Source organism: Manis pentadactyla, chromosome 12, assembly GCF_030020395.1.
Source record: "Manis pentadactyla isolate mManPen7 chromosome 12, mManPen7.hap1, whole genome shotgun sequence".
In the NCBI taxonomy this organism is placed as follows: Eukaryota; Metazoa; Chordata; class Mammalia; order Pholidota; family Manidae; genus Manis; species Manis pentadactyla.
In genome coordinates, this window is record NC_080030.1 from 12,089,269 (window position 1) to 12,116,958 (window position 27,690).

Below are 27,690 nucleotides of genomic sequence, written 5' to 3' on the forward strand. Positions count from 1 at the left end.
TCAGAGGACTGAGCAACGAAAAGCAGGTATGGCTGTGGCACCAGTGCATTAAGATAATTCAACCAGGCTGGAGGCTTGGGATATTAGTTAGAAGTGCCTTTGGTTAAGTTAATTTCTTTTCTCTAAAATGGAAAAGCAAAGACTATGGCACTGATGGGTGAAGAACTCAGATAAGATGAACATGCTTTGAGAAAGTTGTGTTTTTAACCAAGGTCTATGAAAAAAGGCAGGGCCCAATTATTTGTACTTTCTGGGATGGCCCACAATAACGTGACCTCTGGGGCTTCCAGGGCACATATAATGCAGGCATCCCCCCACCACTCCTAGTCCTCCACTGAACTTGGAGGAGCAGACTGGGGAGAAATAAAGACAATTTCCTTCCTATTTCAGTGTGAGGTACACTACCTGCTTCTTTCCTTCCACGTCCTCTTCCTTTTGCCTGGACTATCATGATCTCTGTTTCTTCTGTGGGCAGTTCATTGATTTTTTGCAAGAAGAGCTTCTCCAGAGCTTCTGCCATTAAGACTATGTCATCTCCAGGCTGGAAGAGGAGACACATGGGCTGAGGGTCGGAAAGCCCTCTCCACCTTTCTGGAGAGAGCAAGAGCTCCCCACCCTAGCCCCTGCCCCAAAGCTTTAAGCATCATAGTCAGGGTCCTTTCCTGATCCGAACCCCAAAGAGCCACAACAGTTACACTACCGGATGTCACAGAGGAGGGTTACGTGCCTGCAGGTCTGTTGAGCCAGCACCTGTCCATCCGCACCTCCCTCTCTATTCTTTTAAGCTGTGGCCAGAGAAGCCATCCTTTCGCTGTAAGCACCGTTCTGCCTGTCACTGACAGGGGTTCTCCCTGTATTGGGCTTCCTTTGACACAATTCAACTTCACTAGTAATACTTGAGTTACAGGAGATTGCTTGCCACAGACACATTAGCAGGGCTCTGACAGTGCTCCCCATTGTACCCTCAGACTGTTCGCTGGGGCTTGGAGTGATGCCCATCTGGAACGGCCTTACAGGTCCCCACTCTGTTGCCTGCCTGTGACATGCCATCCCACTTAGCTCAACACTGAGAACCTCATCTGTGTACATTTCACTGAAACCTAGTGGTGAGAGCTGAGACTTAGAAACAGTGAACTTCAGGAAACTCACTGACCTATCACTTCTGGGCAATTTTACTCACTACACCAGCACAGCCCAGAATCTGAGTTCTATGTAGTGTCTCCCTCCAGAGCCATTCTATTTGAAGGGCTGGTTTTAGTCACATCTGTGGTCTGAACTATGAGCAAATGATCGGGCTTTCACAGTATAGCTGAACCAAAAGGTGTGACTATAGGGTTAATTTAAGCAGTGATCTTCAACTCTACGTGTATGATTGAAGGACCTCAATTCCATGTCATGAGTTGTCAGTGGTCAGGCCCACAGTTCCAGATACGGCAGTCCTCACCATACCCTCCCTCACATTGTGGCTTCTGTTTGAGCACACCACTGCTCAAAATTTTAGTGGGTTCCTTCTTGCCAATTCATGTCACCCAAACAGATTTTTTAATGAGTTGTCACTGTCCTTCTCACACCTTCTCTTACTAGACAGACTCAAGGACCAAATTCCCACATGCTTCAACTTCAAGCTACCAAGGACAGCTTGGAAGAACAAGGCCAGCACCTTCCTCTGGGGTGCCATGGGGTACGGTACCCACAGATGTCTTCTCCCAGACACCAACCTCGTCGCTCCCAGCACCCCTCTCCTCCGTGCCTCCCCTCCCCGCAGGGCAGCTGGACACTGGCCCCACACCTCACCTTATTGTAGATGTAACAATTTGTAAACATAGTGTTGAAGTCCTGGATACATTCCTGAGCATTCCAGTAATAGTTGTTCTCCAAGCGCTTCTTTATTGTTCCCATATCCATAGGTGTTTTAATGATCTTATAGTAATCCTGGAGAGCAGAGAGAGCAAAAGGCCGGGTCACCTCTGCAGCCACACGGCAGTCCTAAGTGGGACTGCAGACCTCACTTGAGGTTGCTCCACAGGCACAGACCGGGGCTCTTCCACAGCCTCAGCCAGCAATCTCCAGGGGAACCCCAGAATGAAGTGGGCCAGGGGAGGGGCCACCACTGCGGGGTGGCAACTGGGAGGGAAAATGAGCAAGTTTGCCAACTACGCTGGTCTGGGAACAGGTTGTCTTTACTGAAATAGATGGGTTATTTTCCCTTTTATGTTAAATGAATATCCTTTCATTTTTAATAAATAACAGAAGCAGCACACAGCCCTTCAAAAAGTGGTTCTTATCTAGTAAAACAACTTGGGGCAGGTTCTACTTTCTCCCCACCATTTGAGATTTTAACACATCCATAAAATGAAAAATCTTGGGAGCCAGCCTTGGGGCCCACCCATAACAACTGGACTCCTTGCTTCCTGTCATGCTAAGGAACCACAGTCAGGAGTCCCCACCTTCAGTCAAGTTCAGTGCACATCCTTTTCTTTTACTTGCACACAATCTACCACCAAGTATCCATTAGCATCTGGAAACTGTCAAACAACTTAGCAGGTTAAGTGAAAGTAAAGAGTCTGGACAGCCTTCTCCATCCTCACTAAAACCCCCTCAGACCCACTCATCAAACCTTTGGACCTTAGTCTTCAAACGGGAAGACCTGGTGGCAGGTGTGCATGCCCTAACGCCCTTCAAATCAAACTACTACTGTCACCACCTTCCTCTAAAAAATCTAAACCCATTCTAAAACCAAATGTTTATTTTTAAAAACACAGGTGGAACTTAGGAACAGATCAGGCAGCACCTGGGTTTCCAGGTGGAAGGACTGCAGAGGGCCAGGTAGGGGAACCTGCATGCAGCCAGCCAGGCCCATTGAGAACTGCATTTGCTAAGGGTCCTGTGATTAGGCTTGGGTAGGGTATCAACCAAGCACAAGTGGAAGCCCAATGGCAGAGGAGCAGGCCTAGTCTTTAGCAAGGGCCAAAATCCTGCCCGGGAACAGTGGTGGATATATGGGAAAGGCAAGCATAGGGTGTGAGGTTCTGAGTTGCTCAGACACCCATAGGAAAGGAACAAAAAGGCTTACATGTGAGGGCTGACAGATGAGTGCCCTCACCCAACAAGGGCTGCAGGTACATGCCAATGCACCCTGGCCAGGAGACTGCAAGGGGAGACTGAACCGGACTTTCTATTGGTTATTATACTATGCTCTGACCACCTTTCCCAAGAGAACTAATTCCAAATATATCTGCCCAAGTGAAATTTTAGATTTATTCTATGGCCAAAGGTCTGTTAGAATGGTGCTAGGGGCTTGAACTGGCCATGGTGTGTCAGTGGCCCAAGGGCAGACAGGACAGTGACCAGTGCAGGGAGGAGAGAAAATGTTGGAGGAAGACAAAGGTAGGGCAGGGGAAGGACCTGACCAGGAGGCAGTGGGTTTAGGGGCATGGCAGCCCAGCTGGTTATCCCCAGTACTGAATGAAAGAGGCAGGCAACAGAGGCCAGACCACAGGTAAAGACTTCAAAGGTGTCAAAACAGAAAGAGAAGGAACACTTTTTAGGGTGGCCCTGTCAACATCTCCTGCAGGAGGGGTGGGTCTCTGGAAAACAGAGCTCTAACGTGACCCCACTCAGTGGTCAGCGAGCCCCGCCCCTCTGGATCAGCGCCATTGTCCTCCCACCTCTTCTTCCTAAGTCAGAGCTGTGGAGGGTGGCATCAGTGGTCAGAGACAGGGACTCACCCTGCGTGCCCTGGGGAGCCTGGCCTCTACAGCACAGAGATGACCTCAAATTCCCAACCCCTTGGGCCTAACAACAGACCACCCAAGCTGTGGCTGGGATGCTACCTTCTTGGGATCTCAGGTCCCCCATTCTCCTCTGCCTACACCCTCTCACCTTCAGCCTTTTTCTGAACACACCAACCCCTCCTCCACGCTGGCCCTGCCGCGCTTTCCCTTCAAAGCCAAATTTTTTGAGATGATGGCTTCATATCCTCACCTTCGCATTCACACCGCCGTGAATCTGGTTTCTACGTCTGCGTCACATCTTCCTAAGGTCACCAATGCCCTCCTAAAGGCCAACAGGAGGGTCAGGTCGGAATCCTCATCTCTTTGACCTCCCTGTAGCCTCTGATGTGGAAAATGGGGTACAGCTCTCTGCTGCAGGCCTCCCACCTCCCTCAGTCCTGTAAATGCTGCAGCCCCCTGGGTTCTTCCCCACCCTGCTCCTTCTCTCCCCATTCTTTGCATTTGCTCTGGCAAGGTCACCCTCACCTGTGGACACTGCATGGCCCAGCTCAGCCCAGCCTAGTCCACTAGCCCAGCCAGAGGGCACTGCAGCAAGCTCTCCCAAGAGCCTCCCTCCAGAGACTGGTGGCTGGCTCTACTCCTTGTCATGGTCAACAGCAAGAGTGGCCTTCAGGGTTCAGATCTGGTGAAGACCCTCTTTGCCTCCACTCCCTTTGTTGAGCCAGTTTATGACCTAGACCTGTAGGGTCCCTCCTGACTCACTCATCCTGAGTGCAAGTGATGTGCTCAGCAGACAGTATTGGACAGCTGTCACAGACACAGCAGCTTTCAATCCAGGAGGATCCTGCTGGCGCTTCTATCTTTTTGAAACTAGATGTCTGGCAGAGGCTGAGGTGCCCACACCCACGCAGTTCTAACACAGGCCTGTGCCTGGGTCAACGGCAACAATCATCTCATTCCAATCCCCTCATCCTCAGCACATGGAACTAGAATTTGGCAAATACGACAGAGGACAATTTAAAGACCATTAGTCCTTGGTGTTTTGAAGAACAAAGTTAAAGCATTTATCCTGTTTGCTCCCCAAGGTTCAGTTAAGACATACAAGTTGAGATTCCAGAACCATTTGCTAGGGATGTGGGTAAACACAAAAGCCTTAAGGGAAAGAGAAGAGGGGCAGTGGTACAAAAGAACAAGGGCAAGGGCCATGTGACCACAACGAGAAGTGCATGCATGATGGTGGACACAGGCAGCCGGGGGCAAAGCTGCACCCACACCCCCTTTTCCAGGGGACCACATCTATATACTTGCTCCTGGGGAGATACTCCACTAACTCTCCCACCCTGTGCTCTGGGTGATGATGATGGCGCCAGCACCCAAAGAGGTACTGTAGCAAGCCTGACCCCCTTCCGCATGGTCTGACCAACCAAGTCTACTTCTTCTGGGCCAGCTGACTCCACCTGAGAAGAGGGCCTCCCGCAGACACTCAGTGACCCCCACGAATCAGAAGGAGAACTGAAAGCACTCCTTCGCCCCTATTTCAACCTCTCTAGATAGTAGTTCTCAGGATCCCAACCCCTAAGAACCCAGTTACTGTGTAAGCCAGGTAGCAGGTCCTCTCTCCCCCTCCATCAGGACCACCGAAACCCCTCTTGCAAAGGCCACACAGGTACTGGAGTGCAGGGCTGGGCCCCACGCTTTCACAGTGACCCTAAAGGCAGGCAGCCTGAGGAGGGCAGCCAGGGGCCCCGCACAGGCTACTCACAGGGAGGTTTAGCTTGACGGCATCCACAGGCTGCTGGAAAGGCCACGCAAACTGGTGTTTCCATAGTGTCTTGAGCACCACTTTGAGCAGATACTGCAGCTGGTTGGTCTGCCTCCTGGGCCTGTTGGGGTTGGAGGTCTCCGGGGGTGGGGGGTTACTGCCGGCTGCGCTGGCTTGCGGGGGCTGGGCCTGGGCCTGAGGCGTAGACATCTGGGTAGTTTCTAGTCCATCCCCCATTACTGGCGGATTTCTCAATCTCGTCCCAGGGCCGCTCTCCACAGACATGCTACTGTTCCCATCACATTCTCCACCAGGCACTCTACAAGGAAGAAAAAAGCCACTATCAGAGACCAGGCAGCAGACAGGCGCCAGTTGTAAGAGACATGAGGATGTGGCCTCTGTGGGCTGAGCTCCTCTGGTGCAGCCTGGTCAGGGTGGCTGAGGAGCCACTCCATGCAATGATTCAAAGCCCCCCAGTGCCTGCTCTCCTCCAGAGATCAGGCACCAATGGCGAGAGACAGGGCATGGGGGCAAAAGCTAACCAGGGGCTGCAGGCACTATGGAGTTCACAGGAAATGGGGAACAATGAGCAAGAAACCAAGTTGTCAAATCTGAGACCATTTAGGGGACCCTGCCTGTGTGGGAGAGAAGGTATCTGCCAATCCCCAAATATGTTGTTTACATTAAAATTCTTTGCATGTGTGGCTCACAAAGCATCAAGGCAAGTCAGTATTCTGCTTGGTTAGCAGGTCAAGCATGGAAGAGCAGGAAGGCCAGGTTACGTGCCCTCAAATGGCCCACACAGTCGCTGCTGAATGCTCAGGGCAAAGCCTGATGCCCATTAAGGACACTGTCGTGGTAACTTAATGCATGCTTCCTGATCAAAGAAATTCCTGGTAACCTTAAAATGAATCTACACTCAACCTGTTTTATTAACCAGTTTTTCAAAACTTTATTTATAAAGGTACAGAGAGGAACCACTTCTGACCTGCCCAGGGGGTGGGAGACTCCTTCACCCCTATCTCGAGGGAGACTCGATGCCCGTGTGAGCACCCTGTCCTGTGCACTCCCCTCACCAGGACCACCCGAGTTCTGGGCCATGCCAACAATGCAAACCCTGCCACAAGTATCCTTGCAATTGCAATTTTGTGCACCTGTTCAGTTACTCTAACAAGACAACCACAGGTCAGAGAGTTCACCTTTTTATTGCCAAACTGCCCTCTGGCAACACCTTACCCACCCACCCCCACCTACCTGCAGCGCCTATTTGCAAGGAAAAAACACTTGCTCAAATGTGTACTGATCATACGCATTCTTTTTGTGCACTATGTTCTTCTGTCAAAAAAGGGAAATGAACTCTCAGCTTTGAACCAAATCCCTGGAGCAAGAAGCACTTTTTCAGTTAGGAACTATCCGCATCTAATGAGCATCTCCAAAAATAAACCAAGGAGTTCAAAGGAGTGGAGGGAAGGAAAACCTCTCTGGCTAAGGAAGCCAGGCGAAGCTTAGGGAAAGTGGGCAGATTTTATGGGAAAAGGACTTTGGTAGGCATGGGAGACAAGAAAAGACTAGGTGAGCCGGCTGGCTCTGTCAGGGCTTGCTTTCTACAACACAATCGGCACATGCTAGGCACTTTAGTTGCTGATGAATTGCAGGGTAAGCCCAAGTGCTGACAAAACCAACACAGCTAGAGAGACAGCTTTCTTTTCAGGGTGCTCTGGCTGACCACAGGGCCAGCCATCAACTGGTTGGAGAACACATTGGAGAGAGCATTGCCCTAAGGGAGAGGCTTCCACAAGAAGACTTATGTGAGCAGCTCAAGTGCATCTTGCACAAAACCCTGAATCTTAACATATTCAGTCTGGGAACTCAACCTGTGTTTTGCTTTAAAGAGGAAGGATTACTCTTTTACCCTTTTTCAGCAAACAGGTTAAGAGATTTAAGAGTGCCTTTTGCCTATTCGGAGATGGGATGCCAATCACTTTAAAAAATACTGAATAATTCATTAATCCTTTAACTCACAGGAGGGGACAACACTGTGGAGAGAAACACACCTGCCACCTGCATGGAAACATCCAAGGCGCTGGAGGGAGACCACATCACAGCAGTGTGAGTTAGGTCAGAGGTGCTTGGTCTTGAATCTGATGCTAACTTTAGTAGTTAACAAGGTCCAAATGTATCCAAGACACCAAATGAGAATTTCAGTCTGTGCCCTCCAGGGTACTCTGGAGACCCAAGAGTGGGAGGGATAGCTCCCTCCTATGGCAACTTCTAAGACAGGCAGGATCTACCTGGAGGGCGCCAGCCTGGGAATTATGTACACTTACAGGAATGGGGATTAAGGATGGTTCTGCAGGTGCAAAGTGATTTCCTGGTACCTCTCCCACCTGGGTGCTAGAGATGCGGAAAGGGCACCCAGAGCTAAACTAGACAGGGACTAGTGGTGGGAACAGGCTGAGCAGCAGCCTCTGGAGAGCATCCCCTGAGCCAAGAGAGGAGGGCAACAAGAGTTTGGGACCACAGAGGATCATTTTCCTGTATGCAAAACACTGCATTGACACAAGTTTGCAGGAACATCAGGAGTACGATAGTTTCCAAAGGTAGATGTGACTGGTTGGTCCGCCTCAGGCTCCGGAGACACAAGGGACTTCGCTCTCCCAACAGGGGTGCTTCTGATACCAGTCTGGCCAGAAGTAAAGGGCCTGGGGCATGAATCAGGTCATGGAGCAGGGATGGAGGTGCACCTGGAACCAGAGACTTAAGTAAATGTGTCCCGATGGAAACAGAAAGGAGGCCACATCCAGATCCAGGGTGGAGGCACACAGAGGCTGGGGTAAGGTACAGAACCTGCAGAGAGAGCATGTTCTGAAGAAGGGACAGAGACTAAGGCTCTAGGCTGACTCACAGCACCGCAAGCAAGACACGGGGGAAGGAAGGAAAGGCCAAGAGCACATCACTGCGGAACCATCGTGGCTGCAACAGGGTGTGACGGGCAGGCAAAGGAGGGGGTCCAAGGGAGGTAGTACCCAGATGTGTGTGGCTGTGCATAGAGCCTTGCAGACAGAAAATGTGCCTTCATTCTGGGTGATGAAGCAGCAATGAAAAGAGGATTCCTCCATGCTGAGAGCAGAACCTCAATCTGAGAGAAGCAGGTCTCAGCCAACTGCAGGGTGGTGGGGGCCTTGGGTGGAAGGCATTTAATCACTTGGTGCACGTTCCCTCTTTTACTTTCACTCTTGTTCCAGTATTGACAAGGAAAGTCCCTGTTTGAGGCCAGTGTGAAAGGCTCTCTGCTCAGTGGTGTCAGCAGACAACACTACTGTCTGAATGGAATTTAACAGTGTTTTGTTCTCATGGTATTTAATTTTACTGCTATCTAGTGTGGCTTTTTGTTTAGTTTCCTTTCAGAATAAAAGTGCTATAAACAAAACAGTAAACTTGAAAAAAAACCAATTAAGGGATATAAGAATCAAGACAGGTCAGGGGTGAGGCAGGAGTGTGAAGGCAGTGGGACTCCAGGAGGGGCAACCACATACACAGAGGTCACCTGGCTCTGTGGTCTCCAACTGTGGCCCTTTCCAGGGAAGCCAGCCAACAGCACTGCAGGCTCCAGCTGCAGCAGTCAGTGGGCCAGGAGAGTTTGTGGGGAAACTGCAGAATATGGAGGGAGTGAGGACAGAGAGGCACTCATGGACTTTGCAGACAGCTGGTAGATGGGGTAATCACACACTGGGCAACTTAAGAATCCAGGAGTGGGGCCTGTGAGACAGGTGAGGGAGGAAGGGATGAATGATGCAGATGACACGCCAACCGGCTAGGAGCTTTGGTCCAGTGGCCACGGTTGAGGCACCGAACCCAAGACGTGCTGAGTGCTTGTACACAAGCACAGGGTGGGGGGTGGGGGTGCAGGGGGGTGGCACTCAAAAAAAAGGAAACGTGTCAGCGGGATTTAAGGATATCTGGAGTCGGCTGGGAAAGGGCTTCCATGCAGCTGGACCTACAAGCCCAAAGGAATAAAAGGGGACAAGTGTAAATGTGGCCTACAATGAAAGGAAACCTGGATATGGTGGAGAAGTAAGTCTGGAAGGGAGACTGGCATTCAGTGAGGACAAAGAACGATGTGCAGTTTGGTTTCCACATTAGGTTTTTCTAGAAAGCAGCTTGGGAAATACACAGCCCAGCAAGGGCCAGATGAGCCTCCCAAGGAGGTTATGTTCTGTCTGCCAGGCAGTGAAGCCCTGTCAGCCACGAGGACACAGACTGACAGGGGTTAAGCCAAGGATGTCCCACCAGGAAACAGCCCCATAAACTCTCCATTAGGTAATGACATTGTGGAAATCTGCAAGCAATGTCCTGAGGCAAGATGAAGTCAAGGAGAGTGACTTCTGGAGCTGCTGGGCTGGGGCTGGATCTTTCTCTTTCAAATGGACTCTCCAAGGGATAGAGGGCTCTGGACCTAACTCTTTTTCTTCAAGCCAGGTCCAGGTGGGGGCCCTTGAGCCAAGGGAGCTGAATTTTCTGTTCACAAAATGAATGGAGGAGCTCTTTCTACAGAAAACCTGATACTCACTTTGCTCTCATCTGTGCTTTAAACCACTACCTCCACCACAAGTCAAAACATCCTTCTGGCCAGCCTGCTCACGTTTGACACACAGTAACATTTAAATCCTCAAACAACTCTGGGACTGCTTCAGGCCTCCTCCACACTTTAAAAGACAGGAAACCAAGGCAGAGACAGGTGACTTACCTGGGAAGTGGAAAGATGGGATCTAACCAGCCAGGGGTGGCCCTAAATCTGGCACAATTTCTGGGACATCTCAGTTGACCTTTGAACCAAGAAAGTTCCCACTTGTGAGCTGAACATGCATTCTCAGGAGGGTCCAATGAAAATAGTGGTACAGCTGGCCCTTCTTAAGTAACACAAGGAACTAAAGCACAAGACCCACACACCTATAATGAGGTCAATTCCATAAGGACTACAGAGGCTCTCAGGTCAAATGTGAATGCATGATGATCCATGTCTGACAGACAGGATGGGTCTGGGACCACAGGAACCTCCAAGTTTCTTTTAGGAGGCTCTGAGGACTACCACTGACAGCTGACATCCATGAGATGCCCAGATCTCCTGTTCTGCACCCATACCTTGAGAGGCCTTGCCCAACCTGCATCCTGCAGCTCAGCCCTTCAAAGACTGCAAACAAGTAAATCCTTAAGAAACTTCAAAATGCCACTCACTGGTATTACAACAAAGGACACAAAGGAAACCAACAAGATTCCCTAGACCGTTGTGGGCCAAGAAGAGAGGCACCTGTGAACAGCTCTAGGTGAGAGCCAGGACCACTTCTCTTAGGCACAGATTCAACTAGGTCACTACCTTGGTAAAATTTCTCCCACAGTGTGGGCCCCCCATCCCCAAGCCTGCACCGCCCGGGCCCCTCACATCAATGCTCCAAGCACAATGGCCACAATGGACCCCTTCCTTGTCATCTTCAGGCCTTTCATTTGCTACACATGGTGACTCCCTGAGACAAGCAGTCTGAGTTGTTTTGAGGATTTAAATGTTACTATGTGTCAAAATTGAGCAGGCTGGCCAGTAATGATGTTTTGACTTTTGTGGTGGAGGTAGTGGGTTAAAGCACAGATGACAGCAAAGTTTGAGGATCAGGCTTTCCATAGAAAGAGCTCCATTCATTTGTGAATAGAAAATTCAGCTTCCTTGGCTGAAGGGCCCTGCACTCACACACCTGGGAGCCTGAGGGCAGGGCCACATTCACTTCACTCTCATCCTCCATACAACAGATGTTCAGTGAACAACAGCACATGCAGAGAAGGCACCCTATAGTGACCACACATGACTGCCACTCTGGGGACTCCAGCTCATCTCAAATCTCTGGAGAAGGAAAGCAGATTGCACGCCCCACATGGAAAACTCGGGAGACTGCAATACAAGTGTCCCGAGCTACATGCCAGGCCTGGAACTCCGTGGTCAACATGACATTTGTCAAGTGGTTAAGCAATAAATACTCGGATGAGTACTGTGAAGGAGGAGGTCAGGGCGGGTAGGCCTGGCACTGGCCAGGAAGCACAGAGGACAGATGCAATAAGGCACAAGTCTGGGGGCAGGAGGAGCACTTCCCTGACTGCAGGGGGTGAGGGGGGGAATGGAGGCGCACTGGCTTGGATGGGGCACTGGAGACAGACTTCAGGGACATTGGGGAGGTAGAAACAACAGGAGAATCCCATTCCTGTCTGGATTTTCATCCTCAACTGTATCTGCAGTCATGGAGCACGCTGCTTACAGATGCAGAGATGGAGGATCCATCCTAGAGGGGCTGCAGGGGGGCAGGGTGAGTCAGTGAGAGTGGGTGCCAAGGTTGCTTTGTGTACTCCGAGTTCTGACGGAAACTGGGGCTCACTGGAGAGAGGCTGAAAGCTCAGAAACTCATAAATCTACCTGCAGATACAAGAAGCAATTTATTGCTTGCATTCTCCTGACGCAGAAGACATTGTCTTCAACCAATTCAACTGAAGTATTATATCTAAAAGATCCAAAAATGCTGTTCCCTCTCTGTTTTTATTACACTGACCTATGGCCAAGAAGTGGGAGCCACTATCCATTGTAGTGAGGTAACTGAAGGGCAAGGGACAGGAAGGGGATTTCACCTATTGTTTCCAACCCAAAAAAGGATGCATGATCCCACTGGATGGCCTATTTTTGGATCTACTCCCAATAATATCCTACAACATGTTCTCAGTTTAGAGAAGAAAAACAGAGAGATTGGATGGTTAGTGGCCTGGTTCCCAAACTGAGTGACAAGGGCTTCATAGTAACTCAGCACAAGGCAACTGAGAATTTCAACATTAGATTGCATTACATTCCTGTTGACATTGAATCTCTCAGAGCTTGGTATTTAGCAGTTGCTGTAATAAAAAGCAAACACTATGTAAAAATCAATGTGGAACAGGAAATGCTAGTGGCAGGTTATCTGCACTGGTTCTAAGGTTTGAGGAGTCAGGCAGTGACCAACAGACACATATATTTTAGGAAGTAATATGGCTATGCAATGATATAATATTTTCCCTTTCAATTCCAGTTTTATTTTTACAAACAGCTATACAGTTGTTGGGACATTAGTACTTACTCAATTTGTATCTAGCCATGTAATAAATGAAATTGCAAAGGCATTTCCCTTGGCCTATGGGCATCATGAAAAAACTGAGATGCTAAAAATGCTTAGTCTGCTATCATCCCAACTTATCTAAGTGATCTGAGAATATTTTAAGGATAGACAATATTTAGCAGACAACACAACTGTAATGGTTTTCACATTTCTAAAGTAAGAAAATATTTTGTTTCCTGAAGATTAGGAGGCAAGACAGAGACGGGCAGACATGGGGTACGCTTGGTTCTGGGAATTGTTAAGGGAAAGCAAGAGAGGTAAAGAGAAAGCCACATGCAATTGCCCAGACATCAGCTGGTGTTTAGAGATGCACTGTGAGATGCTCATCAAACTTAGCAGGTTGTGACCTGGTCTCCCAGAATGCCCGTGAAGCCCAGTGACCCTGTCTCAATTCTGTCCTGCACACTCACTCACCCTGTCCTAAAGTGACACAGCATTTATGCAGCAACATGCCACGAAAGGCAGGAGCAGCGCAGGTTAACAGAAAGGCTTTATGAATACTCTTGTGAAATATGGGGACCACAGTTAACAGAGCTTTAGGTGTGCCATCACTGCATCTTTGCCAGGGTCTAGGAAAACTCACCAGTGGTTACCTGCTGCTTCCTGGGCCAGTGCTCTTTACTGAGTACTCTGTATCTGCTTACTTAATCATCATGGTAACGCTACAAAGCAGGTAGCAGCAGCAGCAGCAGCAGCATCTTCATCCCCGTGGCAGCATGGGAAGAGGGTGGTGGCCTGCGCAGCTGGAGGTCACCCAGGGATGTGTTTGTCTCAAGGACTCTGCCCCACAGCTGCCTCTGCTCACCAAGCACTGCTGGGCCCATGTGGACTGTGGTTTGGCCAAGGGCACCCCACTCCCACGTCCGGCATGTATTCATCACCAGGCCTGACCTATCTGCAGAAGAAGTTGAAGGCCACGTGGCCCTCGAGCTGGGTCTCAAGTCAGATTTCCCAAAGTGATATTTGCAAGGAATTTCAACCCAGTAGACAAGTTAGAGCCAAGGTAACTCTCACAGCCCCTGGCCATGTGTTCACAATGTGACTCAGTCCAGGTCACAGGTAAAACCTGAAGCATTCTTCCTTGCTGATGCCATGGGGAGTGGACAGAAGGGACTAGCACCAAGTTGTTGTCTATGTTTCCCAAGCAGTAAGGGGCCCAAGGCACTGTTCTTTGAACTTGTTTCAATGGCAAGTAAAAAACTTGGGATGCCAGCTCAACCTCACCCCTCAAAATTACAGGCTCACAGTTGCCACACACCCTTCAGACAGGGGCGTCACCTCACTACCATTGTAAGGCTCTCCTATAAATTGATTTGGGGAAAGTGCTAGATTCTACTTTCTACTCAGGGACAACAAGAAGAGAAATGGGAGAGGGGGGTACCTCTGACTTTGGTAAAAACCTGGCAATTTCTCCGTAACAGTCAACTTGTAGCAAATCTTACCCTGTCTTGGGAATATTTTTCTTGAAATGTTGGTTATACAAGTCATGGAACACTAATTTCAGGAGATCCATTCCCTCTTGGTCCCAGAGCAGACTTTATTTCCCATTTGTGGCGATGGCCCACTTCACTGTGCGATCTGTATCAGTGGGGAAGCATACACAGGATTAGTTTTCCATCAGACTAGTTTATTAGGCAGCTGGTGAGAACAGTGCTCATGTCATCAGCCAGACTGCACTGTCTGGAGTCTGGCCAACGGCTGTACAGAGAGACAGATCTTAGAAGGCTTAATCCTCCTTCAGGCAGCTTGTACACACCCTGACCTCTGTCCCTGGACCTGCCAAGTGGGACCCCATTACCTCAGACTCGGCCCTGCAGCTTGCCTTGAACCAGATGGCTCAAGGTGGAGATGAGTCAGTCTTCCTGCTAAGGGAGAGCACAGAGTCAAGCTCTCTGTCCCCAAACAGAGGGACCAAGTCCACAAGACTTTGTGTCCAGGAGGACCAGGAGACAGGCCTGGGCAGGACACAACCCCACTAATCAGAGTTACAGTGCTTTTGCTTTAGAAACCTAGCAGGCTCATTAGGGGCACTGCGAATTTTGCACCACCGTTGCCCCGTGAAAGCTGCCAGCAGCAGGAGTGATGAGCGGTACAGGTACAGCAAAAGGTTCTATTGTTACATGTGGGTCACATCAAGGTGCTGATGGTAAAATCTGGGCAGATGGATTTATGAATTTAAAATGATCCTGTGATGGACACGCAGTAAAAACAAAATTTTGATGCAGACAAGATTGAAATTGCTGGGCTAAAACATAATCCATCAGAGTGGGCTAATTTTTCCTAAAAAGGGCCAGAGAGTAAACACAGTCGGCTGTGCAGATACAGTCTGTCACAATACTCTACTCTGCTGTTGCTATATCATGAAGCAGCCCACTGACAATCCTTAGACAAATAAGTGTGCCTGTGCGCCAACAAAATTTGGATCAGCCAGTGGACTGTAGTCTGCAATCCCTGTTCTACAGATTTCTAGACTTTGTGTCAAGGCAAAAGAAATGTTATGGAACAAAATGTTGTTAGAAAAGCAGAATGCAAAATTACAGATGAAATTAGGTAAAGATGTGAAAGTGGGTGGGTACAAGAAACCAGCAAATGAAGTAGGATAAGTGGCAGGTCTGTGGATGGCTATACCTTTTTACTTAGAAAAACCTACCAACCAACACATGTAAAAACAGCTTGGCTATTTTGCAATCCACCCCTTTCACAAGCCCCCACTGCCTTTGTTGGTGTGTTTGTTCCGTCTGCCTGCCTCTCCACCTGGTGAGCTGGCCTCCAGGCACTGCTTCTCAAAGCAGCCTTGACCTGGCCAAGTCTCCAAATTAGATGCTGGAAGATTATGACAGAAACACGATGCCTTTAATTCAAATTTGACATCCTCGCTGACTTAGGTCTTGGGTTGTATCCTTCACTGGTTAAGGTAAGCGTGACATTTTCTTCTGCTTGACTCTTTTAAAGGTATTACTCCAACTCGTTTACCTCTTCACGTTTACAACATTTTAGTTATTCCGCAGAGCTGGTGTGGTGGCAGTGGCACTGAGATGAACCCACACTCTTTATGAAATGCAATCTAACACGACTGTTGATTCTTGCAGTCTTGCAGCACAATCCTGTTTTGGAAGGTGGACTCCCAGATGGCCACATGCAGACTACAAAGTTGAGGCGGGCGGGGAGGCTGGACACTTAGACAAGGCTTCCCCAGTAGGAAGGGAGCTCAGGGAACACTGGAGAAAAGAATGTGCGAGGCAGCAAGACTGGGAGATGATGCTCACTTCTCAGAGGACAAAGAACTACTGAAATGGGGATGGGGGAAAGAGTGAGAAACTAGGTTAGTCAAACTAGGCTGACAACAGAGTCTTGGGCTGCCCAGTGTAAACTAGACCAGAAGGCTTCTGAGGATGACACACCAGTCCTCTGAAACCCTCCCATTTCCAACAAAAGGAGAAAAACCAAGTTCATGACCCTCATGAACAAATCTAAAACTCAAAAAAGACACTAGGGTATTTCCAGCACACCACCAGGGGAACACAGTATCAAGCAGGTAGGTCAAAATCAAGTTGCTCAGGAATTTGGAGGGCCAAGAAGAGGAAGGTGAGCAAAACGCAAATGATGAACACCCACACAGTTGATGGCTAGCACCACAGGAGAGAGGCAGTCCGTGTGGTGAAATGTTCCAGAACGCGTAGTCTTGGCAAACAGGTGCTTGTTAACACCTAAGTGGAAACATTCAACTCACAGACAGACTCATGAGTAGGAAAGGCAACATTCTCATATATTTTTTTGCAAGTTCATCCCCTGGGAAGCAGCCTCACGCTGGGAGGACCTCCCCAGGAGAGTACCCCGTGCCTCTGAGCTCCTCTTCTCAGCAGCACAGTGGTGGCTGAGAGGATGCAGGCATTCCTGCAACCCCCCTGCACTCCCTAGGGACTAGGGGCTCAGCTCAGGGAACTAGCACGAGAGTTTCCAGAGATACCACAACTGACATCCAAGCAACACCTCAGCCATGACCACCCAGAGCCCTCACTGAGAGGGAAGGCCAAGCCAGGCCTCCATGGCCAGGAGGTGAGACATGGAGGCACTCCAAGGTGACAGGAACAGACGCAGCCATGAAGGACAAGGGCACACAGTGTCTTGGGGGGGGTTTAGGGATGCAGATGCCTTGTTACCTTGATGAAGAGCTGATGCTTATGGGGTGACCTTTTTTTAATATTATCCTTTGACCTTCACTATGAAGCTGAATTTTTAAAAAAAGATCTGGGGAAAAAGGATACATCTGTCAGTATCAGGTACTCTCAAGAAAGCAGTAGTTCCAGGGAAGATGACTTTTCCTCCTCTTGCCTCACCTTTCATCAGGTACAGAACCCAAATTATAGGGATGAGGGGAGGGAGAACATTAACTCCCCCCCCCCAAAAAAAGGGACACAGAAAGTGACACAAAGTTAACTTCAGAACTGGGAAGATCCCCAAGTCCCCAGTTTACGAAGTGGGAACTGAAAGACTGAGCCAAGGCCTAAAGACAGCCAGGCAGAGAACTGACTGCCTGGACAAGACACACGCTCCAAGGGCATGGCAAGGACTGATCCTCTGACGGCCAAGAAGCCCAGGGTACAGGCCAAGGGCCCAGCTTCCACGCAGCCTAGACCCATGAGGGACCTGCTGTCAGGTAAGCGTAACCCACTCAAGAAACGGCCTCCATGTACTGCTGGGAGACCTCAGCTCTCAGGAGAGTCACTGTCTACTTCTGCCCTGACAACCTGTCAGCTTGAGACAGAGGCTTGGATTTAAACAACCGACCTCCTTCCAATCTCAGTAATAATCAGAGTGCAAAGGCACTGTGTGAGGACAAAACTCACACCATTTCAAATGAGAACAGCTAAGGAAGCAAAGAGCTGGAAAGGGCTCTGTTGCTTTGTGAGAACCAATGTTCTTGTTTGCCATGAATTCCACCTAACTTCCACTGTAGTAAATGTCCCACATAAGTCAAGTGCCCTAGCTGTGATGCCAACAGGAGAGTGGACACAGGCACTGGAGAGCAATGGGCAAACGACACAGTGCATGGGATCTCCCCACAGGGCTTGCCGGCTGTTCCTTCCTCCTGTCTCTAGCCCACTCTCCCCTGGGCTGCACGGTCCTTTCTAGCAGGCAGTGACCCCTGGCAAAGCCAGCCTGGGTGCTGTGACCCACGGGAGCCTTGGCCACAGCCAGGTGAGCATCTCACAGATCCAGATTGTCACAGCCCAAGTTTCCTTCCTGGCAGACATGGTCGGTTTGACCTTAGTGTCCACTTAGGAGTAAGAATCATTCACTGGAGGAGCTTTCAGCCCATTAGAAACCAAAACACCTGCCCAGTCAGGCCATCACACTCCCAATGACCTGCAGCACTCCCTGGAACCCCTCACTGCCTCTGAACTGAAAATACAAAGGATAAAAGATAACTTAAGGATATGTAACTAACAACCATCACATATGAAGCTTCAAACCAGGGTCTAGTGTACAGTGACTAAATAAAAATGTGCTTAAATGCCTACCCTACGTTTAGTACTGGTTTGTGAGCCATGCATGGGCAAAACTGGAAGCCCATACCCTCCCCCCTCAAACCCAGCTCTCGGCATCACTCTGGGATTCTATTTGTTCTCCTGGAGTCCATGTGGGGCACATCTCACACAGGGAACAGCTGAGCTGGTGCCCCCACTATCCTCTCTGGGGTCCCTGTGCCTCCCACTGAGACCCGCACCTCTGTGCAGAGGACCTGGAGCGAAGAGCTGCAGAGAGGAAGAGTAGAAAGGCCTTCTCCCATGTACCCAGTTACATACATCAGCTCCTGTTCCTCCTGCCTGGCCTGGCCTCATGCCAATATGGCAGAGCCCCTTCTCTCCAGCAGCCTAACACCTAGTGGAGGAGCAAGGCATGCCCAGGGCTCAGGCACACACAGACCTGAGGCCTCACTAGGACAGAAGGTGAGAAAGGGACTCCAGCCAAAAATTCACCGAAAGACAACAGGGTCCAAAGGCTTCAGTCGCCCCAAAAGGGAAGCGAGAGAGGGAACTAGCAGAGTACAGCAGTGGGAGCTGCCGCAAGAGAATACAACCCTTCATACTTGCACCGCAGCTACCCCTATCTGCTAGAAGTATGTGGCCACTCCAGCGCTTCCAAATTTCCTAGTAGCCACATTAATGCAAAGTGGTGAAGTTAACGGTTTATTTTATTAAACATATAACAGTATGTTTCACTAAACTCAATATACCCAAACATCATTTCAATATGTCTCCACTATAAAACACTGAGACATTTCATACGAAGTGTCTGACATCCAAGTGTGTATGCCACACTAAAAGCACGTCTCAATTCAGGAGTTAAATTTTCATCCATTATTTGATCTGTATACAGATTCTTATAAGATTTACAGTTGAAAAAGTAGATGCACACACTCAATGTGTCCCAAAATTAAGCATTGGTTTTAAAATCTAAGTAAATTAGAATTCAATGAAACTTACAAATTCAGCTCAATTGCAGTGGCCACATTTTGATGCTCAAGAGCCCTATGAGGATAGTGCCAACCTTGCTGGAAAGAGCTAGAAGGTTTCTCCTCTCAAAGCCAGGCAGCCAGGGCTTCCACTTAAGGAGCTCAGATCCAGGGCACAAATACTCAGTCACTACACATTCAGGGTTGGTCTGAATCCAGTCAGGCCACACCAGACACCTTCACCATCCATAGGTGCATCTGAGCTTTAAATAAACTCACTTTTAAAAATCAACCTTAATATAGTTACTTAAAGGAAAGCATTACATACCGCATGCAACATCGGAGCCTGCTTGAAGACAGACACTTTGGGAGACAACCACTGGAAATTTTAATGGGATGCAATTATTATTGCTCTTCTTGTATGTAACGATGTTCACTATGGTGGTTTTGTAGGACAATGCCTTTAAAAAAATAAATAAAAACTAACATCTCTTTATTGTGTTAAAGTAGACATAACAAAACCTGCCATTTTATTCATTTTTAAATGCACAGTTCAGTGGCATTAAGTGCAATCACACTGTTCACCCATCACCACCATTCATCTCCAGAACTTTTTTCATCTTCCAAAACTGAAACTCTGTACCCACTTAACACCAACTTTCCATACCCCCTCCCCTGGCACCCACCATCCTACATTCTGTCTCTATGAACCTGACTGCTCTAGGGACCTCATATAAGTGGAACCTCAAGTATCTGTCCTGTTATGACTACCATTCTTTCACTTGGCATAATGCCCTCATGGGTCTCCAGGTTGTAGCATGTGTCAGAATCGTCTTACTTTTCAAGACTGAGTAATATTCCAGTGCATGGATACACCTCATTTGTTTGTCTATCCATCCATTCATGGATACGAGCTGTTTCCACCTTTTGGCTGCTGTGACCAATACCAGAGACATGGGTGCACTAGTATCTGCTGGTGTCCCTGCTTTTGAGAGAATATCCTTATTCCTAGAGATGTTCACCAAACTCCATGAGGTAAAGTATCATATTTGCAACTTCCAAAGGATTTATGGGAAAAAACTGTGCGCTAATAAAACAAATGTTGGCAAACATTTGTAGACTGAAGATTCGTACAAATGTTGTATGAAAAGTAGATTCATTGGTGCATCTACTTTTTTATAGATTTGATAAATTCTGAAATTAAAAGGAAAGAAAAAAGTCATTAACTTAAAAACCAGCACAAAGGGTTTGAAGAGAAAGCCACTGTAAAAGTAAGTACAATGAATACATCACTGGTATGGCCATGGGTGAGATTCAGAGCAGTGCTCAATTTGCACAACAGGAGATTTCACCTGATGAGACTTTCTCCTTAAAATGAGGTAGAAAGACTGCAGGAAACAGGGTTAATGTGCCCTTCTCTTATGGGCGTTGGACTAGCTAGTCACCTCACTTACGGGTTAGGCATCCCTCAAGTGGGGAACATTATTAAGGGGATGAAGAGGAAGTTTAGCATGGAGGCCATTGCAGGAACAGAACAAGACCAAAAAAAGCCAGAAGACAGGATCAGACTCAAAGACAATTTAAGACGTTGAGTCCCCACTGTTGAAGCCAAGGGGGAAGCCCAGGATTAATCTCGACTGCTGAACCAGACACAACACAAACTGTCTCAGGGAAAGCTGGCTACTAGGGAATAGGAAAAGAGTACAATAGCTGCTGAGCAACAAGGACTGAGTGAGACCACTCTAACTGTGGGCCCAAGAGGAGAGTGCCCAGAATAATGTTTACTGAAGACTCTGCAGGGAGGAGGTCGTCAAAGATGTGGGATTCAGGGCTTCCTGGACGGTGACCTCCCAAGGCAAGTTAGAGGTGAAGTGTGAACCATGTGCGCTCAGCTCAGCACCACAGCACTCCTGGGATGTTCAATCAGGCTGCTGGCAATTTAATCAGAGGAGTATGAGAAACCTAAGTTTGTCCTCCAAGAGCTGAACAGTTGATGTGAAAGGGGAGGAAATGGAAACCATCCCCCAAAATGTTAATAAACCAGAGGTATATAAAGCATCAGACACTTAAGGAGAGTTTTGGACCAAGACACACACACCAAAAGAGGGAGGTGGGATGAGAAAAGAACTTTGCGTAAAGGTTCCAGAGCCTGGGCTAGGACCCTGCTGGGCCCCTGCGTTCCTCTAACTAATTAGCAGGAGGGAGCTGGGATGCAGGATCCAATTATAAACTTGGCTCCTTCCGGAATCTGTATTTGTGAGACACATCAAGAATTCAGCTGGACTACTGACTCTGCCCTGAAACCCACCCCCACCCCCACCCCCACATGGCTCCTCCCGCAGGCCTGAAGATGGGAGAGAGGCTTTGAGCTTCCCTTGTTCTGGCCTCGGCGACTAAGAAGCTGGTGCTGCCCGGGACTGTACACAACATCAGGCTGACATGAGGAACTCAGTGCACGAAGGGTGGCCTCCGGGCGGGCATCAGGCGCTATCCCCAGATGGAGGAAGGCAGAGCGCTGGGTCCACCCTTGGTGAATAGCATGAATGAGTTCTTTCACTGGCAAAGGAGAACATGCAACAGCACCATCTGCTGAGTGGAGATAAAGGTCAGAGAAACAGGCACCAATCCTCAGCCCTCTGCAGCCAGGAGGCTGGGCCCCACCCACTGTGCCAAGGTGGCTGGAGCAGGCAAGGCCTAAACATGAGAAGCTAAATTACAGTCTCTCTGCCTGTAGCGACCGGGGAAACCATAGTGCAGAACCAGCCCAGAAGGGCTTCACATCTTTCTTCCACCTCTGGCTGCCCGTGTTCAGCACTCTAGGCCCCCAAAACTTCTGGGCTCAGACACTAAGTGCCCAGTCAGCAAGGGCAAAGATACTTCACCCAAGATGTCTCCAAACTACTCCAGTAGAAAGCTTAGGTGGCTTATCGACTTAAAATCAGAACACAGGTGGGCATCATTTCCTCACCCCCAAAACCACTATCAAGACAGCTCTGCTGAAACCAAGGGAAAGGCAGCAGGCTAAGGCGTGGTTCCAGGTGATGGGAGCAGGTTGCTCACGGGGGTAGTGGGCCCTCCTTCCCCCATGGGATGCCATCAGGCCAGGGACTTGCCCTCACAGACTGAAGGCACAGGACACTACTTCCCAGGGTGCCACCAGCACCTCAGCAAGGTCTCAGGTCAGAGAAAGCTTCCTTAAGTGACCTTCCTCAGGTCCACAGATGAGAAAGTCACATTTTTGTTTTATTCTGTCTCTTGGAAAGGTTTGGTTAAAGGGCAGGACAGACAAGTAAAAACCCCCTGATTTGTAGGCTCAGGTGGGTGGACGGTGTCAAACACTTCAACACAAAAAATCCCCAATGACAGAGGTGTGTGAATAAAATATTCTCCTGAAGCTTTAATGAGGGGTCATTTGGGATTAAAAATAAGCTATTAAGCCCCCACCACCAAAAACACCACCTAATGACATTTAAAACTCAGTTGAATGACCTGCAGATTAGAAATGTACTCAAATGGAGTCACTGTTATCATTGTAGTACTGAAACATTTTGATTCTCTTCAAAATACACCACTGACTTAGAGTGGAATTTTCAATGTGCCTTCACCGATCCTGTTACCATGTTACAGCACAAAAATAGAATTTGTTCCCTTGGAGTTCACTGGTTGCCATAGAAATGGCACCAAAATGCATTTTAGTTTCAGGTGAAGAAATGCACCATGGATGCTGAAGAAAAACCCTCATCAAACTCTGTTCAAACTCAGATTTCTTTAATAATAAACAGGTGCAAATATACCCAGACCACCACCCGAACAGAGGTTCTCTAGCCACGGGGAAAAAGCAATTTCACTTATCCACTCAACACAACATACAGAAACCCCTCCCCACTCCCAACCTCATGGAAGACCCTCTAGACAAACTCCATTGACCTGGCCAGGGGACCTTTCTCGCTGGGACTCACCATACTCTGCCCCCAGCCTGGGTGCACCCTAGAGGTGACGGAGTTGACAGCACACACACCTTCTTTTGGCTCTAAGCCCACAGTTTTCATGTTTCTATATGTTCCATTTTCATACTGACCCATAATTATGAAATGTAAGCTTCGTCCCCTAACAGGCACAAGTTCCTTCATCAGATAAGGCTCACTGTATCTATTAAGTAAAGATAGAGATACCAGCTATTAGAGATTTGATTTCAACCCAAGGTATGATTTGAGAGGTTTTTAAAAATAGAAAAGTCTTGCATTTCAGGGCTAACAGTCCCAGCAGGACGCACATGGAAAGAAGCAAGCATGATGGCACTTGACACTGCAAAACCCCAAATAGGGGTTCTGATGAGGAGTCAGCTTGCTCCAGTGATCTATTGCTCCTCCCCTCACTAACCAGCATCTTCTGTAGCCTGCCCTGCTTCTAACATTTGCTGCCCCCAACCCCGCCCTTCATGATAGGTGCTATGCATCTGTCTAGTGTAGGTCTAAGAAGAGATGGTGCAGAGAAAGCAGGCTGAAAACCAACTCCTGGTCCAGGCTGGCTGAGCAGCAGAATCTTGTGTATGACTAGGTAATACTCTATTACTTGGGGTATTGATTTGGATGAAAACTTTGGATTTCTGATTCAGCCATTCAACAAACCACATAGTAGGCATTTTGCAACATTGCAGGCTCTTGGGATTCTACACGGACATCTGCCCTCATGGATTCACATTTCAGCCCAGAGATGGGGGGATAGGAACAGGCAGACAATCAAAAATGAAAGTAACAACTAGAATTACGTGATGTACTATGAAAAAAAGAAAAGACAGGAGGCACATGGGATTGGGGCTTTAAAGTTCCCACCCCTTGGGACTGTCACAAGCAAGACTGCAGTCCCTCATCTTTTCTCATTTCCTCCATATTATGCACTAAAGGGATAACAGTCCACCCAGAGAACAAATTTTCTCCACTCAAACATCTCATTTATGAGTAAATTACTGTAAAGACAGTTCCCCAGATATGTATCTCTTGAATAATGGAGCTCGTGGCTTACTTAAAACCACAGCTTCCATTCAGTGATAGCATCTTTACATTGTCTTTACCTTTGAGAATTTACATGTACGACAACACAACTCACTGAGCAAGTTCCATGCTACAAGTTTACTTTTGGCCTGGACATTGATTATGAGTATAGGCACAGTGACCTGCAGAGTCGTGTCAGGTCAGTCATCCCTGACTCTACCCCTCAGGCAGGTTACAATGATGGCAGACCCTTGGTTTACACTGTTATTATCAGAAGGATGCTGATTCCTTCCCCTACACCAGTTATTTTGCTGGTAGTAACAAAATGATACCCTAAATAAATGCCGCAATTATAAGCAGTACTGAATGACAGCTACTTGGTTGACTAAAGCTTGATCTTTCATTTCACGAACAGGATCCACCTTTAATTAGGAAAGCAGGACAAAGTCCCCTAGCCATGATAAGCAGCCACAGAGCTGTATTGAATGACTCCACCCTGGTCTAATCTATCCCAGATTTCTCAGAAGTTTCACAGCTCCTATCCACCATAAGCAAAGAGCTTTGCATCACAACTATCTGGGGAGGTGCCATCATGACCTCTACCCATGCTGGCAGACTCAGGGTAACGCACACCCCAAGGGTGTCTCTGCTGCAACTGACTGGCCCCAGAAGCCCCAGGCATTATCTGGATTACACAACGGACTGTGGAGAAAGCTGCTTGCCTAATATAAGAACTAAGAGCAAATGAGAAAACATCTGTAGGTGTTTTTTTTGAAAAGTCCAAACACCCCAAACTGAAAGCATCCTAGGTCTTGGATTCCACTGTTTGGGGCCTGTGAGGATTCCAGCAAAGGAAGGAGAGCAGCTCTCCACTCGTCACTGGACAGGCAGGAGGACAGGCACTTCCTCTTGGAGTTCAGGGCCCTTGGAAGGGCTGGCTCATACCAGACCACCACGCCAAGCGCACACCCAGGGGTCCTCACAATAGCCCTCCACCATCCATGCCAACAGCACCAGGGAGCCAATGGAAGCACCACCCACAACAATGACATCCAGACAGAAACAAATAACAAATTCATCTTTAACTCAAAACAAGATTAGCTGAACCTCAGATGCCACTGTAAAAATTGAAGCTAAAAAAACAATCTTGAAACTCAACAGTTTAGCTCCACCAGAGTGGCTGGTTGAGGGGTTCCCGAACACCTGAAGTCCTAGGAGGGTGACACGGGGTAAGGCCACCACAAAGCCCCACACCACCAAGTAGGCAGGCTTATCTCTGTGTTCCCAGAACACCAGATTAACAGCAGCCCGTTCAAGGGGAAGAGGAGCAGTTGAAGGCACAAGAGCAGGAAGTAACAGCTGGCAATTTGATAGCAGGCAGAGACAGCTATGCCGTTTTACCAAAGGAAAAAAACAGCCAACAATTTAACTGCCATGACAGAGGGCAACAGCCTTAGATGGCCTATCAAGCACCAATCACTAGCCTGTAGTGAATGGATCAATGTCTTCAAGGGGGCCCCCAGCCAGCTACAAAGAAGAGGTAAGGCATGCCCATTAAAAACATTTTAACTGTGGTAAAATATACATAAAATGTATCATCTTAACCATTTTTACCCATGCAGTTCAGTGGCATTAAGTACATTCACACTGTTGTGCAACCATCAACACTACCCTCCCGAACTTTTCCATCTTCCCAAACTGAAACTCTGTCCCCATTAAACACTAACTCCCACTTTCCTCCCCTTTCCCCGGCCACTACTTCTATTTTCTGTCTCTGAATCTGACTGTTTTAGGTATCTCATAGAAGTGGAATCACACAGTATTTGTCCTTTTATGTCTGGCTTATGTTGCTTAGCATAATGTCCTTCAGGTTCATCCACATTGCAGTGGTGAAAGAATTTCCTTCTTTATCATCTGAATAATATTCCATTGTATGAATGGGCCACGCTTTATTCATTCATCTATCAGTGGACATCTGGGTTGTTCCTATCTTTTAACTACTGTGAACAGTGCTGCTGTGGGCATTGGTGAAGGCACACTCCTTTTTACCACAGTGCAAAGATTCTGGTGATTCATTTCAGAATGTTGTCCACCTCCAATGACTAGCAGAAATGCATCAGCACTTACAACAGAGCCCAAATGTAGCCAGAATAGCCAACCAGGTCTTAAACCATTTTCTGTTCTGTTCTCAGACAGAGAAGGTGGTGCTCTGCAATGAAGACAGCAAAGGAAAAATCCAAGGGTGGATAGGAATAAAAGCATCTAGCATCCACACCCAGAAGAATCTGCAACATGTCCAAGTGTTTCTCTTCCTGAGACTGTGTGGCTTCCGTATTCTCAACACTCAGCTCCTGACCCAGGGTGAAATCTGAGTACAAACAGCAGTTTACAAAACTGTACAGTTGGCAGCACTCAGGAAACTAAAAAAATACTGATGCCTGGGTTCCTTCCCAGAGATTCCAATGAAAAAGGTCCCGAATAGGGGCCAAATATTAGGATTTTTCAAAAACTCCCCCAGTGATTCTAACATCCAAGCCAAGACTGGGAACCACTGCACAATCAAGATCAAGAAACAAGGCACCATGCCAGGTTAGACCAAGAGTTTGTGAGCTTTCACAAATGTAATTCATAGCAACTTTCTCATAATCTGAAGCTAAACATTTCTGCATTGAGTAAAACATAAATGAAAACACGGAAGAGGAATGCTCTCCTTTCCTTGAATTTCTGCAGTTGTAACTGATAAAGGTCTGGAAGTGCAGTTTACATTGAAGGAGACACATTCTGGCCTCTACGTAGACATCTGACAGACAGGCACCAGGCCCTCCACTGTGATCTCCACCAGCTAGGTGGAAAACAGCCTCATGAAGGTATTTTCCTCTCTAGTAGAAGCTGAAGGGGCGGGAAGAGAAATGGTGGCGATTCTACCGTAGCACTGAACACAACTGAAACTTGGCTATAACTCCAGGGCTTATTTTTGGGTGTGGAAATTTCCCTTTCCCCACTGTTCTTGCTGAAAAATCTCAATATACAACAGGAACCAGCAGCCTAGGCCAGACTCAAGTTCCGAAAGTTCAGCAAGCCAGTCCTTGGGACTTCTCTGCTGGATTCCCAGGGAAAAATGTTGTAAATGATGGCTGGCTGCCAGGACTAATCCAAATGAACGGAATTGCTGATCTCCTTGGAGCCTGGAGCTCTAGGGTCTGGCTGACATCCAAGATTCCTGGGATGTAGAGAGCCAGTGCGGGGCCAGGCTTGGCATTTGGGGCCCTGAGTGGTGGTGTGGTAGTGAATGGGTAGTCAAGGGTAGTGAATGGTGGGGCAGGCTATCCCAGACCCCGGATGCCAATCTAGGACAAAGAATATGTCTGCCTTTAATAAAGGGGAAGCTCAAACTGTTCTTTAGGTCTGATTGTTTCCCCAATTGCCTCAACACTCAACACCATAATGCTTCATACTGTTCAGAATTCCCAGGTCAGGTACCAAACAGAGGTGCCCTGAAGGGGAACAGGCACCTAAGGAACAGGCCGAACAGTTGAAGATGAGCCCTGGTAGAGCCTCCGCACCC

General features: G+C 48.2%; 1 protein-coding gene across 9 annotated transcripts in view; it reads right to left on the reverse strand.

Annotated features, from left to right (window-relative positions):
- BRD4 (bromodomain containing 4) overlaps positions 1–27,690 on the reverse strand; it is an 83,729-nt gene that overhangs the window by 27,272 nt on the left and 28,767 nt on the right. For 6 of the 9 annotated variants that reach the window (XM_036895620.2, XM_057490011.1, XM_036895615.2 and 3 more), the window contains exons 2-5: positions 14,120–14,255; positions 5,497–5,815; positions 1,795–1,932; positions 406–541 (exon numbers count right to left, since the gene is read on the reverse strand). In XM_036895620.2, coding sequence (XP_036751515.1) covers positions 406–541; positions 1,795–1,932; positions 5,497–5,815; positions 14,120–14,190 — 664 coding nt within the window. In that variant the 5' untranslated portion in view covers positions 14,191–14,255. Of the gene's footprint in view, positions 1–405; positions 542–1,794; positions 1,933–3,984; positions 4,057–5,496; positions 5,816–14,119; positions 14,256–27,690 lie in introns of those variants that run through there. The other 3 variants (XM_057490012.1, XM_057490013.1, XM_057490014.1) reach the window with 2 other exon arrangements.